Below are 14,473 nucleotides of genomic sequence, written 5' to 3'. Positions count from 1 at the left end.
CAATATTTTTTTTAAAGTGTATGTGTTAAAAAACATTAAAGTATATTTTAGTTTACAATAAATATGTCAGTACATTCGGCAATACACTTTAATCATATTTTAAAGACAATAGAATAATTATGAAAATACATATTACAAAAGTGCTATTTAAGTGGGTCAAAAAAGCTTCAAATTTCAGCTAAATTTATTTAATATAATTGTAATCTATAATACGTTTTAATTATATTGCAGTTTCTGAAAACATTACATTCAGTTCGCACTTATATGTATTTTTAAAGTACCGGTATATTATTTCCATAATAAGTACTGTTTTTAAAAGTATGCTAAAGTGTAATTCTTTTTTATGATTCTGTGCTTAACATTACCTAAAGAGACTTTCTTGTTTTGTTCTACAACATAAATTACGCACAGTCATGTCTCTAATGTGAACTTTAAAATTGTTGTGTGCAGTAGTAATGTCATTTAAAAAACCTTATTTTACTCATAAACCAAAAGACTGCTATTGCAAAAAAAAAAAAAAAAACATTGGGAGTTCCAGAGGGAATCCGTTCTAGGACTACAAACTGAACAGCTCTATATTGATTATAAAATTGCCATTATATTGGCCATCAGCTGCCTTGTGCCCTAGATATTGGCATCGGCCGTGAAAAACCCATATCAGTCGACCACTAGAGCACATGTTTACTGCCCTGTACCCCCAGCACACAAAAATTTGTGTCACTGTGGAGGTCAGCAGCAATAAAAACCACACCAGCGCTTTTTTAGCAGTGCTCATTCTTTTACTCAGAACAACCCTTGACAGGCTTCCACTCATCTCCACCTCACTTTCTGGGAAATCCGGTACATCATGTCCCTGAATGCGGCATATCTTGTATAAGTGAGCCGTAGCCAAGATGCTTTTCTTCCACTTCAGCATTCTTTCTTTTTTACTCATCAGATCTCCATTTATTCTTTCCTAATCTCACCATTTTGTTAATTGATGTAATCATGCAAATGACCGGCCACCCATACTAGGCCCTAAGCTGTGCTGTATCTGTGAGGTTAGCAAGTCTCATGTGTGTTCTCCAGGATGTTTCAGCAAATACCCAGACAGTGTTGCTGGATTCGGCATCAGCCTCCTGCTGAGAAGGGTCACGGTCCCCCAGCCTGAAAAATGAGTCTCGCTCTGTTGTGGTCCGACAGTGGAAATGGATGAGTCCTTATTTACACCTAGTACTTGGTAACATCCGTCTTAGATGATCTGGTCACAAGGGTTGATGGTCCTGAGATTAATTTCTTTTAAAGACAAATTTATTCGCTTGTTTAAAATGCATGTTTAAAAAGTTTAAAACGCTTGTTTTAACATAGTGGATAATTGACAGGTACTGTAAGTAGGCAGTACTTAAAGGGAAAGGACTTTCGCTCATCTTCGAAAGACAAATCAAGATATTAAAACTGAAAAATTCAAGTCCATGCAACCAAAATTGTGATGCTTCAAAAAGATATGAAAAGTAATCCATATGAATTGATCAGTTTAGTCTCCTGAAGAGACATGTTCACTTTAAATATGATGGACAGATTTAATGTAGGCTTTTATTCACAGAAGCTCAAACGTGCTTGCTTAATGCGCGAGAACAAATGAGGTTTGTTCTTGTGCATCAAGCAAGAACAGTTAAGCTTCCATTGACCACATTTGATGTTTCGACTACACTGTAAAAAAAAAAAAAAAAAAAAAAATCCGAAGTTGTAAATAAAACAAAGATTACTGAGTATGTTTTACAAGAAAATACTATTTCAGTCTATCTACAGAAGAAAACACAACAAATTCACAGCACTTAAAAAAAGTCCAAAAAAATCTAGGTGTATAAACCACAATAATCCAAAAAGTTGCAAAAAAGACTATAAAGGTGAAAATGCCATAAAAGCCCATGCATATTTAAGAAAATGGCTTTTTGAATAGTTGTCCACTGTAGTGAGCTCTATGTGTTAAAAGGCCAAAGCAAACCCTACACCAGTTGTTTTTCAGTGACCCCCCAAATGTGGTTTGAGTGATCCAGATCACAAAACATTTTGAATCCTGTTTTGTGCTACCCACTTTTGATTAGATTACCCAAAATGGATCACAAGATTAGGTTTCAATGGGGTCTAAACAAGTCTGAATCCCTAAACGAGGGGTTCTGGCACTATAGGATTTTTTTTCTGTGATGCACGATTACGACTGTAAGCTGCCTAAATCCTAATCCGATTTGTAACTGAAGTTACTATCAGAAGTGAAGAGACAGAGAGAGGACTAGAAGGCTAAACCCCATAAAAGTTTACGTGCTAGACAGGGACTAGAACTGATAAAGACCTTTTTTTTGATAGAGAACCTACACTTCTTAGAGTAAATCTCTGATTTAAAGCATGTAAAGCTAAGCTCTTTGGCTTTGAGATGTAGGATTGTCCGCACTCAAGGGAAGTGCATTGGAATCGTCTCTGGAAGTGCTGTGTTCCAGTCAGGGCCGGCATATATATATATATATATATATATATATATATATATATATATATATATATATATATATATATATATATATATATATATATATATATATATATATATATATATATATATATATATATATATATATATATATATATATATATATATATATATATATAATCATTTAAACACAAACTTTTATGTTGGATGCGATTTGACAGCACAAATAGATATAGGTATATATTAGTGTCCGCCTGTCATTTTTGTGGGGCTCCATAGTAGTTAACAATAATAATCCTGCTGTGTTCTGGATTACATTTATCCTACTGTAGAAACCTGTTGAGATGTATCTACAAGACTGACACATTCCCCCCTCCCAATGTCTCCCCTCTCTTGTGTTGCCACCCTCTCAGAGTGCTGAATGTGTGCTATTGTTTGAGACACACTCCTGCCCCCAGGCAGCCCACCCACCCCCAGCCCAGCCCTGCTCATGCAGGACCAGGCTGTCCCCCTTCTCATTCGACCCAGATTACCAAAGAGTGAAGACGACAGTTGCCTCTGTTATCCCCTATTTCACATCATTGTCATCTTCCTCTAGAGGAGATGCAGGATTTACTGAGGACCAGGGCCCTGGTTGTTGGCACTAAGGGGTCAGCAAAAGGTGAATTAGCCCCTCACAAAGCTAAGCAGAAGGACCGTAAGCACCAGGAGTTGTTGGCGTTAGCTCTGGGGGTGAATCTGGGCAGTAAAGGTGCCCTCCTCTGGAAGCCTCTAAAGATTTTGGCTTGTTCACAGATCACCCCGTCACCGCTGAGCAGACGCACCACGCTCAAGGATGGACCAGAGAAACACTGCAGCTACGAGAAGATCCACAACTTTAAGGTAAGCACTGGTTGTGTTACGATTACTGTATAACGTGTCAGAATTATGGTAACTACCCTACCGTTCAAGAGTTTGGGTTAAGTAAGATAAAAAAAACAACAACTTAAATTCAGCAAAGATGCATTAAATTGATCGGAAGTGGCAAATAATTCTGAAAAAAGTGTATCACGGGTCCCAAAAAAAAACAACAGTTTTCAACATTGATAATAATAATAATAATAAAACATGTTTCTTGAGCACCAATTCAGCATATTAGAATGATTTCTAAAGGATCATGTGACACTGAAGACTGGAGTAATGGCTATTATTTAAATTGTAATAATATTTCACAATATTACTGTGACCCAGATTGTCTTAAATGTCTTATGATATTACTGAGGATGTCATCTCGCAATTGTGATAATTTTTACATGTAGAACATTATAATGTAAACACAAATGTTTCATGCAGAATTATCAGTAATTTTAGTCAGCGGCCCGTATTAAAGGAATAGTTCACTTAAAAATGAAAATTCTGTCATCATTTACTCACCCTCAAGTTGTTTCAAACCATTTTTAAGTGAACTATTCCTTTAAATGTTGATAATACACACACGGAATATGTTTCTTTTTGAAGTCCTGTGTATATGTTTGCGATTTCTCAAATGTTCTGATTGGATGGTTAATTTATTTTAAAACTACCAAAACTTGAAATGTTGATTTTGAGCCTGATGAAATCCTTCACTTTTATTACACTCTTTATGTGCCGCAACCATGAGGTTGTTCGAATGTTTACTAATGTCTCGTTCAAATGTTTATGTGCTGACAGCGTTTAAATGCACGGTACCGTGAGCCTCATATCAATAAGCCTAAATCTATCCTATGAGCCTAATTGCCTAGGCTTTTAATCCATTATGAGCACTATTGACTGATAAGATTGATCGCACAAATCAATAACCTCTCGCTGCTGAATGGAGTCTCCCATTTCATGTCTTTTTAGTTTCTGAAAAATGACTGAGTGACTGAATGAACTCAGTGTATCGTCACATAAACTCTAACAAAGCAAATCAAAGCAATCATCTGACTTCAAAGTGTCACTTGGATGCTTCCTCATAACATCTTCCTCATGATGATTCAGTGTCCACCTCCCTCATAAGTGCTCTCACACAGGCTGTGTCCCAAAACCTAGTGAGCTCACTCAGTAGGTAGAGTTTTTTGTTTTTTTGTAATTTATATTGGCTCCTGAGATTTTTTGTTTCAAAGAAACAGCCGCAAAAGACCGACTACTCTCCGCCTACGGACCTAATGCGTAAACATTATAGGCACGCTAGCCAGACGGGATTTCAACTTTGTTGGCTGGAGAACCAATTTTAGTTTGAAGACGAAAAAACGCACCAAGCATAATGTTCTCTCACCATTCCTGATTTCTAACATGCACTCACAGCGTTCAGCGCGGTCTTGCGACTGTCGGAGCAGTAGTGAAAGCAGTTTTTGTTAAAAAAATCCTGTGTTATGTCTTTTCTTTTGTCCATCTTTGAGTTGTGTTATGACAGCACAAGGGCGTGCATGGGAACATGCTTTGCGTGTGACTTTCAGCAGCTTGGTAACAGATGCCAGACACATTATTTTCCCTAGCAATCCTGTAATCTGACTCACATGTATTTTTAATTTAAATAAATTACATTCTTTTTACATTCTTACAGTACCAGCCTCTAGTCTTTACTTAGAGGCTTGATTATTTCCTCTGAACTTTGACAAGGATCAGTTTTGTCTCTGAGTTTGTTCCTATGGTCAAACTGGCCCTTGAGAGTTTGGTTGCAGTCTCAGGGTTTGACAGAGATGGTGGGGTTGACACTTCCCTGAGCTATAGACAACAACTTAACTTGTCACTGGCTGTCGTTTCCTAAACTACATCAAACGTCATGGTTGTGACATTAAATACACTGAATTTACGACCCAAGAGTTAGTGTACAAACATTTTGCCTTAATGGTCATGCAGACAACAGTTTTAATCTGTTTAGTATTTCCCGGTCCTTTGCAGAACTCTTGATCATTGCTTGGATGCAAGTGGCAAATTTAAATTAAATGTATTTATTTCATTTTTAATTTATTTATGTTTAATATTTGTAATATATATATTACATTTATTTCTGTTTTATGTTTTGTGGATTTTTTTGTTTAGTGGCAAATTGAAATTAAATGAATTGTTTTAATATTTTTTTGTTTTGTTTTGTGTATGAATATGGTTATCCTACTGCTCATGAAACATTCTGTACTAGGCTTAAGAGATATAACCAGTTTAGATGGAAGACATTACTGTAGCTTTACCCATTAATAGACACAATTCTTCCTTGAAAATAATTTCCAGCACAGCGCTACAACAACCATAATGAAATGACCCTTCACAATAGATAGTGCTTTACAATGAACTCTGTAAGAGAGCTATATATGGCAATTAATCTGTTTAATAAAATACCGTACTCACCTGTTGAGTAACCGCCATCTCCGCGTCGCTTTTACAACATTTCAAATCCCTCAGTTTGCGCCATTTCCAAAAAGCCAAGTCCGTGTTGATTCATGTTTTATTACGAGCTCTGTCGCCTTCTCTTTTTGCTAGCTGACTCTCCTCTGTTCAGCGTTTATATTAACGGCTAACTCCCCAGAGATTTGAGATTTAGCTTCTCCATGTCAACCTTTCTCGTTCGCTGTGACAATTAACCTATGCCACTCCGACTCCATACACACGTCAACTTTTCTTTATTTGCAGATTTTTCGGATGTGCACAATTTTACTGTGAAAACCCTTGTGTCAGGTCTAAAATATAAACACTTGCAATATGCTTACCATAGTGAATCAAGGTTAGATAAAAACGTGTTTTGGAGGCATTATTGATGGTGTATTGAATAAAATACTGAACATAAACAATTTTGAACCGTACCCTGTCTTTTAAGTTTATAAAATAATAATGCCAGTGGTTCTTCTTTGTACATTATAGGTCTAAAGTATAAATGTGTTGTGCTTTGATCTTTATGTTTGCCCAGTCTGAGTGAGACGGGCATTGTTAGCTGTCAGGTACAGTGAGAAATACTCTGGAAATGTCATTACGTGTTTCTGTGGAAGTTTTATTGTGAGCTTTAGCTGGAAATGAAAATGTAGAGATAAACAAATCACTGACATTGTGTGTGTGCATGAGTTTTCAAAGTGTGTGCGTGTGTGTGTCTCATGATGACAACTTTGTCTTTGGTGTAGGTGCACACCTTCAGAGGGCCGCACTGGTGTGAATACTGTGCTAACTTCATGTGGGGTCTTATCGCCCAGGGCGTCCGTTGTTCAGGTAACCCTCCACCAATCACAAACTCTCCCACACAAATAAACTGTCCATCAGAATGATGGCACCAGCCAAGGAGCTTTATTCATATCAAGTTACAATCAATAGCCGCTCAAGATCCAGATAATTTCTCATGCCGTTCTGGTAACAATGCGCAATTGCCTGTAGAAATGTTCCAGTGTGCTGTGGAAACCTGAGGCTAAATACTGAAAGTGATACCTGGGACAATAAGGGTTTAATTAGAATGCTGATGTATGGGTAGTACTCTGAATTCCTAAATGACACCTGGTCCAAACCAGTTGAGTGTGTTCTGTTGAGTGTTGACTATTTATAGATGTACACACTGTATACACCATAGAGTATTGTGAGAGAGGCACACCCAGGTGAACCAGGACAGTCTTCTTGTATTAATGCCAATTGAATCAGGCTACACTTGACATATATAAACATGTGCTTAGGTGCACATACACCCTGTACTGTATCAGAAAGTGTGGCACTTTATCGGTTACTATATAAGTGACGTGTATGAATTATGCAATAACTTTACCAGTAAGATAAGGTTTAAAATTAAAGAATTATCTATCATAAACTAACAACGAACAATATTTTTATAGCATTTATTAATCTAGGTTAATTTATACTATTGTTCATTGATTATTATTGTTTTATATTGTTTATTCATGTTTGATCATAACAATGAACTAATGTTAATGGGATAGTTAAAATGAGGACATTGGAAAATATGTCATTATTTACTCACCCTCATATTGTTCCATCCAAACCTGTATGACTGTGGAACACAAAATATGTTTTGTTTGTTTGTTTGTTTTTTAATTTTTTGGGTGAACAATGCCTTTAATTTATACACACAATGTATAAAAAAAATGTATTTGTATATAGAAAGTAACCTAAAAGTAACCTATTAACTATATAATTACCTATAAAATGTTATTAAGTATTGTTCATTCATATTTTATGTTAGCTGTGGCATTAATAAAGGGATAATGTACTGTCAGACGCTCATTATCGCTAAATAAACCTTGACATGATGGTCAATCCTTATAGGGTTAGACCTTAGAATGAATGTGAAGTCATCATTTACTCATAGTTCTTCTAATGCCTTATGCCCTTCTTTCTTTTATGGACAAGAAAAGGAGAATTTTCAAGAAATGTTCCGCTTGCACTTGTTCATATAATGGCAGTGAATAGCGACCAGCATAAAGCTTTTTAAAAAAGATGCAAAAGTATCACAGAATGGTATGATGCGACACGTGCCGTATATATAGTATTCTGGGAGTATATGATAGGGTTTGATAAAAATGTAACGCATTATTTAGGAAAAATCCTGACCTTGGCCGTTGGTCTTCTATGCAGCTGTACGACATGCACATTCGTGAGACTCTATTAGCGTCGCAGTTCACTCCGTCTCGCCCAGAAAAAGTACATGGTTGTGAAAAGTACAAAAAGTTGTGATAAAATCAAGACTAACAAAAATGCGCCATGAAATACAATCCATGTATCTTATCTGAGCTATATGCTATATGTAATCACTTTCACATCGGTCGACAGTCATTCTGATGGAGTTCTGGTCTGGTAATATTTGACTCAGTGAAGGAAAAACACTGATACTTTATTGGGATTTCTAGACGTTGTATTTCATGTCATGTTTTTGTTAATCTTGATTTCTCACAACCTGTGTGCTTTTTCTGAACGAGATGAAGTTAACTGCGGTGCTAATAGTGCATCTCATGCAGCCATGCACAGAAGACCAATGGGCAAGGTCAGGATTTTTCACCAAACCCTATCGTATACCCCCAGAACATGTGGGATATACACTCACCTAAAGGATTATTAGGAACACCTGTTCAATTTCTCATTAATGCAATTATCTAATCAACCAATCACATGGCAGTTGCTTCAATGCATTTAGGGGTGTGGTCCTGGTCAAGACAATCTCCTGAACTCCAAACTGAATGTCAGAATGGGAAAGAAAGGTGATTTAAGCAATTTTGAGCGTGGCATGGTTGTTGGTGCCAGACGGCCGGTCTGAGTATTTCACAATCTGCTCAGTTACTGGGATTTTCACGCACAACCATTTCTAGGGTTTACAAAGAATGGTGTGAAAAGGGAAAAACATCCAGTATGCAGCAGTCCTGTGGGCGAAAATGCCTTGATGATGCTAGAGGTCAGAGGAGAATGGGCCAACTAATTCAAGCTGATAGAAGAGCAACTTTGACTGAAATAACCACTCGTTACAACCGAGGTATGCAGCAAAGCATTTGTGAAGCCACAATGCGCACAACCTTGAGGCGGATGGGCTACAACAGCAGAAGACCCCACCGGGTACCACTCATCTCCACTACAAATAGGAAAAAGAGGCTACACGAGCACGAGCACAAGCTCACCAAAATTGGACAGTTGAAGACTGGAAAAATGTTGCCTGGTCTGATGAGTCTCGATTTCTGTTGAGACATTCAGATGGTAGAGTCAGAATTTGGCGTAAACAGAATGAGAACATGGATCCATCATGCCTTGTTACCACTGTGCAGGCTGGTGGTGGTGGTGTAATGGTGTGATGAAAATTGGTTACTTGAACATGACAATGAGTTCACTGTACTTAAATGGCCCCCACAGTCACCAGATCTCAACCCAATAGAGCATCTTTGGGATGTGGTGGAACGGGAGCTTCGTGCCCTGGATGTGCATCCCACAAATCTCCATCAACTGCAAGATGCTATCCTATCAATATGGGCCAACATTTCTAAAGAATGCTTTCAGCACCTTGTTGAATCAATGCCACGTAGAATTAAGGCAGTTCTGAAGGCGAATAGGTATTAGAACAACACCAGGGTGAATAAATGATGACTTCATTTTCATTTTAGGGTGAACTCCCAATACCTTTGTTTCATTTCGTTTTGATCTGCATTGGTTTTGTTTAGCTTTTAGTTTTGTTTTTTTATGTGCCCTAGATAAACAAATGCACCATAATACCATGATTACGGGTTTGGTCAGATCCCATGTTAACACGGCGCTGATTATTGTTTGATAGCACTTTCCCAAAACACTCTGTACGTAAACTCAATCCAGTCATAAGGCATTACTGTTGGCTTGTCTCTCTGTAAATGGTCTCATCCATTTGGGCCATTATTCAAGCCTTTTCTTTTCACACAGGAGCTCTTATTTCACATTGGCCCCCGGGCGAGCCAGTGTCATCAGACACATTGAGAATTAGAGCAGAGTTGAATTTGTCCCCAGGCCCACATTGAGGAACATAGAGTTTTTTCTTATTTTTTCTCTGTGGCGTAAAGATGTGAAGGAGGGGTCCAAGCAGGCAGTAAAATGGACAGAGAGAGTGATTAATGGGATTGCTTAAGATGAGGAACAGTGGGACAGCATGCAAATGCTACTGGAGACAAACAGAAAGAAAGACCACCATTTTTCCACATTCCACTTCACACACACCACTGTCCCTGTGTCAAAGCAGAATGTCAAACCAGGTTTATTACACCTAAAAATTAAATGACACTCATTTTTGTACTCACTATTTGTGGTAAAATTCTGGCTACCAATAATTTTTGTATATTTTAATTTTTTTGAAGAAATTGCGAAACATCGCCACTGATGCATGGGTGCGGTTCCGAGAGCTTTGCTATGGGTTTCCTAGGGTGTTCTGGGTGGGAACGACCTCAAGTGAAAAAACAACAACTCTCAAGTCTTAATGATATTCCCTAAATATTCTATTCATAATATTCTGATCCAACACCTGTCAGATCATTTGAGGTATTCGTGTTTGTAGCACAAATGGTGCGGGGCACATTACATGCCGAAGTTTAATACTTTAAGGGGTTGTTCAAATATCTAACCCTGAATATGAGCAAGCACCAGTAATAAGGAAAAAGGTCACATTTAACAGTAAAGTTCAATGTGATAACATTAGTTCATACAATGGTTGACATGAAATAACAATGAAGAATACTTTTACACCGTTACACCATAATTAAGTATAAATCAAGTGTAAATAAATAAAAGTTGATATACTATGAACAAACATGAACAACAGGGGTATATTTATAACTTAAAATTAATCCAAAACTGAAAATTCATTCCAAATTCTTGTGAGTTTCTTTCTTCTGCATAAAAGAATGATTTAGCTGTTTTTGTCCAATATAATCATTATGGGACCCAATATTTTCAAGTGCCAAAAACAGCATAAAGGTAGCATGTGACTCGACTGGAACATTCCAAGTCTTCTGAAGCAACACAATCACTTTGTATAATGAACAGATCAAAAGTCTTTATCATTCTAGGAATATTGTTCATGTAACATGCCCCGGGTTCAATACAAGTTACGCTCAATCAACAGCACTTGTATAATGTTGATTAGCACAAAAATTAATTTCAACTTGTCTCTCCGTCCTTTTTGGATACATGTATGTATGCATGCATGTAGGTCTGCTGGCAAACTCGCCCAGAGTCACTTAAGGTTATGTTCTCAGATTGACAGAGCCACGAACACACGACAGCATGTGACGTATATTGTTACACTTTACCACCCAGCTTGACTGACACTCACCTGTCTCTGCACGTATACTTTACCCCTGAGGACATACCCTCGATCAGACACGCACACTCACTCTTCGGCTCTCCAGTCTCTTGGAGTCTGTCTTTTTGTCTCTTTTGTCTCGTAGTCCGCTAACCCTTTGACCTGTTGCTTCTTGCAGACTGCGGGCTGAACGTGCACAAACAGTGCTCCAAACTAGTGCCCAGCGACTGTCAGCCGGACCTGCGCAGGATCAAGAAGGTCTTCAGTTGTGATCTCACCACGCTGGTCAAAGCCCACAACACGCCGCGGCCGATGGTTCTGGACATGTGCATCAAAGAGATCGAGCACAGAGGTACTGATCGCTTCTAAAATGGAGTGCTATAAATAATCAGAACATTTTAATATGGAGATCCCAAGCTCAAACCTTCTTTGTGGCCTTCAGCAAGACAATTAATCACTGTCTCCCTGTCATATTAAAATGTGTAAAGTTAACTTAAAACAACTGGAAGATATGCTAACATTCTTCACATTATGACTTACTGGTTGACGCCTATCATTAAAGAGAGCATTCTTTAAGTTCTCAAAATGTATTTATTTGAGAGAAAAACAACAATGAATGTTGCAACGAAAGTGATCAAATTTTACAATTTAAATTTTTTAGTTTTAATCCAATACAGAGTGTGTGTAAATAAACCGATCAGGCATAACATTATGACCACTGACAGGTGAGGTGAATACGGCACCTGTTAGTGGGTGGAATATTTTAGGCAGCAAGTGAACATTTTGTCCTCAAAGTTGATGTGTTACAAGCAGGAAAAATGGGCAAGCGTAAGGATTTGAGCGAGTTTGACAGGGCCAAATTGTGATGGCTAGACGACTGGGTCAGAGCATCTCCCAAACTGAAGCTCTTGTGGGCTGTTCCCGGTCTGCAGTGGTCAGTATCTATCAACCGTCTGTCTTAAACCAGACATTTATTTGCGCTGCTTTTGGTAGATTGTGTTGGTCATTATGGAAATGATCCGGCTGCGTCTGTGTTCTTTAATTTGTGCGTCGTCGTCGGTAGATCACGTGCAGAACTTTCCACTCCCATCGGCGCTTTTTTTCCTTCTAGAATTACGCTCTCACGCTAATTTTCCCTGTTTAGTAAATCTGGCCCTTACTCTTTTATACTTGCATGCACAGTGTAAATGCCATAGACATGTAACTGTTATACATGATGCTACATTCGACCACTCTAGACACGTTGACACGTATGCCATCATGGAATGGTTAACATTACACCCTTCATCACTCACACTAACAAATCAATGAAATTTCTTCAGAAAATGTCACAGCATTGTGCAACTTATGGCTGTGAAAACCGCTGAGCTATAAGTTACAGATGGAATGGGATAACCTCAGAGGTGGAAATGTGTTTGTGTTTTATGTAGAACTCAATATGCAACATCCACATGGGGAATTCTCATTTTAATGATTAACTAAATGCTGTGAAAATCATCTACTAATGTCTTTTGTATATATAGATATACTTACATGTGAATAACTAAGTTGCAGATGCACAGTCGACTTGCTCTCGACTCGAGTGTCACAGACCAGATTTGACCTTTCCAATGTTGAGAGCGGCATACATTATATATATATATATATATATATATATATATATATATATATATATATATATATATATATATAGATTCAATGAAGACTGTACCTCATATTTGGGGGTCATTGGCATCAAAAGTTTGCAAATCTCTGTTTAAACAAATCCACAAATGACTAATCAGAATGTATATCTAAATAGAGAATCATCATTTTTGGCACAAAGGGAAAAAATGGCATCTTCTGTACAATTATTATAACATTATCAGAGGATACACTTTTAAAAATAAAGGTTCCAAAAGAGGGTTTCTGCATTAATGCCATAGAAGAAACAGTTTTGGGCTCCCCAAAGAACCTTTCAGTGAATAACCATGAAGATTTTAATAATCTAAAGAACATGTTTCCACTATCAAGAACATTTTGTGCAATCGAAAGGTTTCATGGATGTTAAAGTTTCTTCGTGGAACTATATATGACGATGAAGAACCTTTACTTTTAAGAATGTATCATCCAGCTTGCTTGTGGTTAACAAAAATATTGAGAAAATAAAAATAGAAGAGACTTTTCAAATCTAGTCTAGTGAGTGGAGGACTTTATAACTGTTCCACATATAAATTTCCAGAATAAGTGAGTGAGGGATGACGTTCCTGTACACACAGGTGAATCGATATACTGGGCAATATGCAGAATTAGTTGTTGGTTGCAGCCCTAGTTTGATCAATACTAGTTTACACGTCCGCCTCCAAACCTTGCTTCTGCTTCTTTCAGGTTTGAAATCAGAGGGTCTGTACAGAGTGTCAGGCTTCACAGACCACATAGAAGATGTCCGGCTGGCCTTCGATAGAGGTGTGTAGCAGAATGACTCTTCTACCTTAGATTATGTGTGCAATAAACCTGATGTGTATTATAGGTGTTGAACAAATATTTTGTCTCTTTACATTTTCTCACATGCTTGGATGAACTCACAATCATTTATGTCACTGTAATTCTATCAACATTCAACCTGGATGGAAAAGCCCAGGCTTTTTCCAGTCAAAACAATGTATTCTTGGTGAAGTGTAGTGATTCATCTGTTATTCATAATCATAACAGATAACTAATTCTCCTTTGTAGATGGTGAGAAGGCGGACATCAGTGCCAATACCTACTCGGACATCAATATAATCGCTGGAGCTCTGAAGCTTTATTTGCGAGATCTGCCCATTCCAGTTATCACATATGACGTCTACTCCAAATTCATACAGGCAGCCAGTAAGAGACTTCAGAACACTTTCACTGACATTGAACCAGGAACTTTCTCTTCTAATCAGTGATTTGATTATCCTTAATAATGTTTTTTTCCCCTTTTTTAACTTTGATTTTACTGTTAAATTCTCTTGGATTCTGATATGGCACTAAATAAGGAAATAACTTTTGACAATGAATGAATGAATAAACAAATTATAAATTAATAAAAAATATTTAAATAAATAAATAAATCTTTTATTCAGTGGAGTCCAATATTATTTGCAAATATACACTACTGTATACCACTACTAAATATACACTAACATTTAGGGATAGTAAGTTGTTGTTGTTTATTAATACTCTTATTCAGCAAGGGCACATTAATTTGATCAAAAGTGACATTAAAACATTTAGAATGTTACAAAAGTTTTCTTAGAACTTTCTATTCATCAAAG

At 37.3% G+C, this 14,473-nt stretch overlaps 1 protein-coding gene across 4 annotated transcripts in view; it reads left to right on the top strand.

Annotated features, from left to right (window-relative positions):
• The window catches only part of chn2 (chimerin 2), a 48,495-nt gene that overhangs the window by 29,341 nt on the left and 4,681 nt on the right, over positions 1–14,473 (top strand). For all 4 annotated transcript variants that reach the window (XM_081389086.1, XM_081389088.1, XM_081389087.1 and 1 more), the window contains 5 exons: positions 3,257–3,343; positions 6,571–6,655; positions 11,371–11,544; positions 13,560–13,637; positions 13,905–14,042. In XM_081389086.1, the coding sequence (XP_081245212.1) occupies positions 3,257–3,343; positions 6,571–6,655; positions 11,371–11,544; positions 13,560–13,637; positions 13,905–14,042 (562 nt within the window). The remainder of the gene's footprint in view (positions 1–3,256; positions 3,344–6,570; positions 6,656–11,370; positions 11,545–13,559; positions 13,638–13,904; positions 14,043–14,473) is intronic.

Source organism: Scardinius erythrophthalmus (genome assembly GCF_964197995.2).
Source record: "Scardinius erythrophthalmus genome assembly, chromosome: 16".
Lineage (NCBI taxonomy): Eukaryota > Metazoa > Chordata > Actinopteri > Cypriniformes > Leuciscidae > Scardinius > Scardinius erythrophthalmus.
This window is presented reverse-complemented; position numbering and strand designations above follow the sequence as displayed.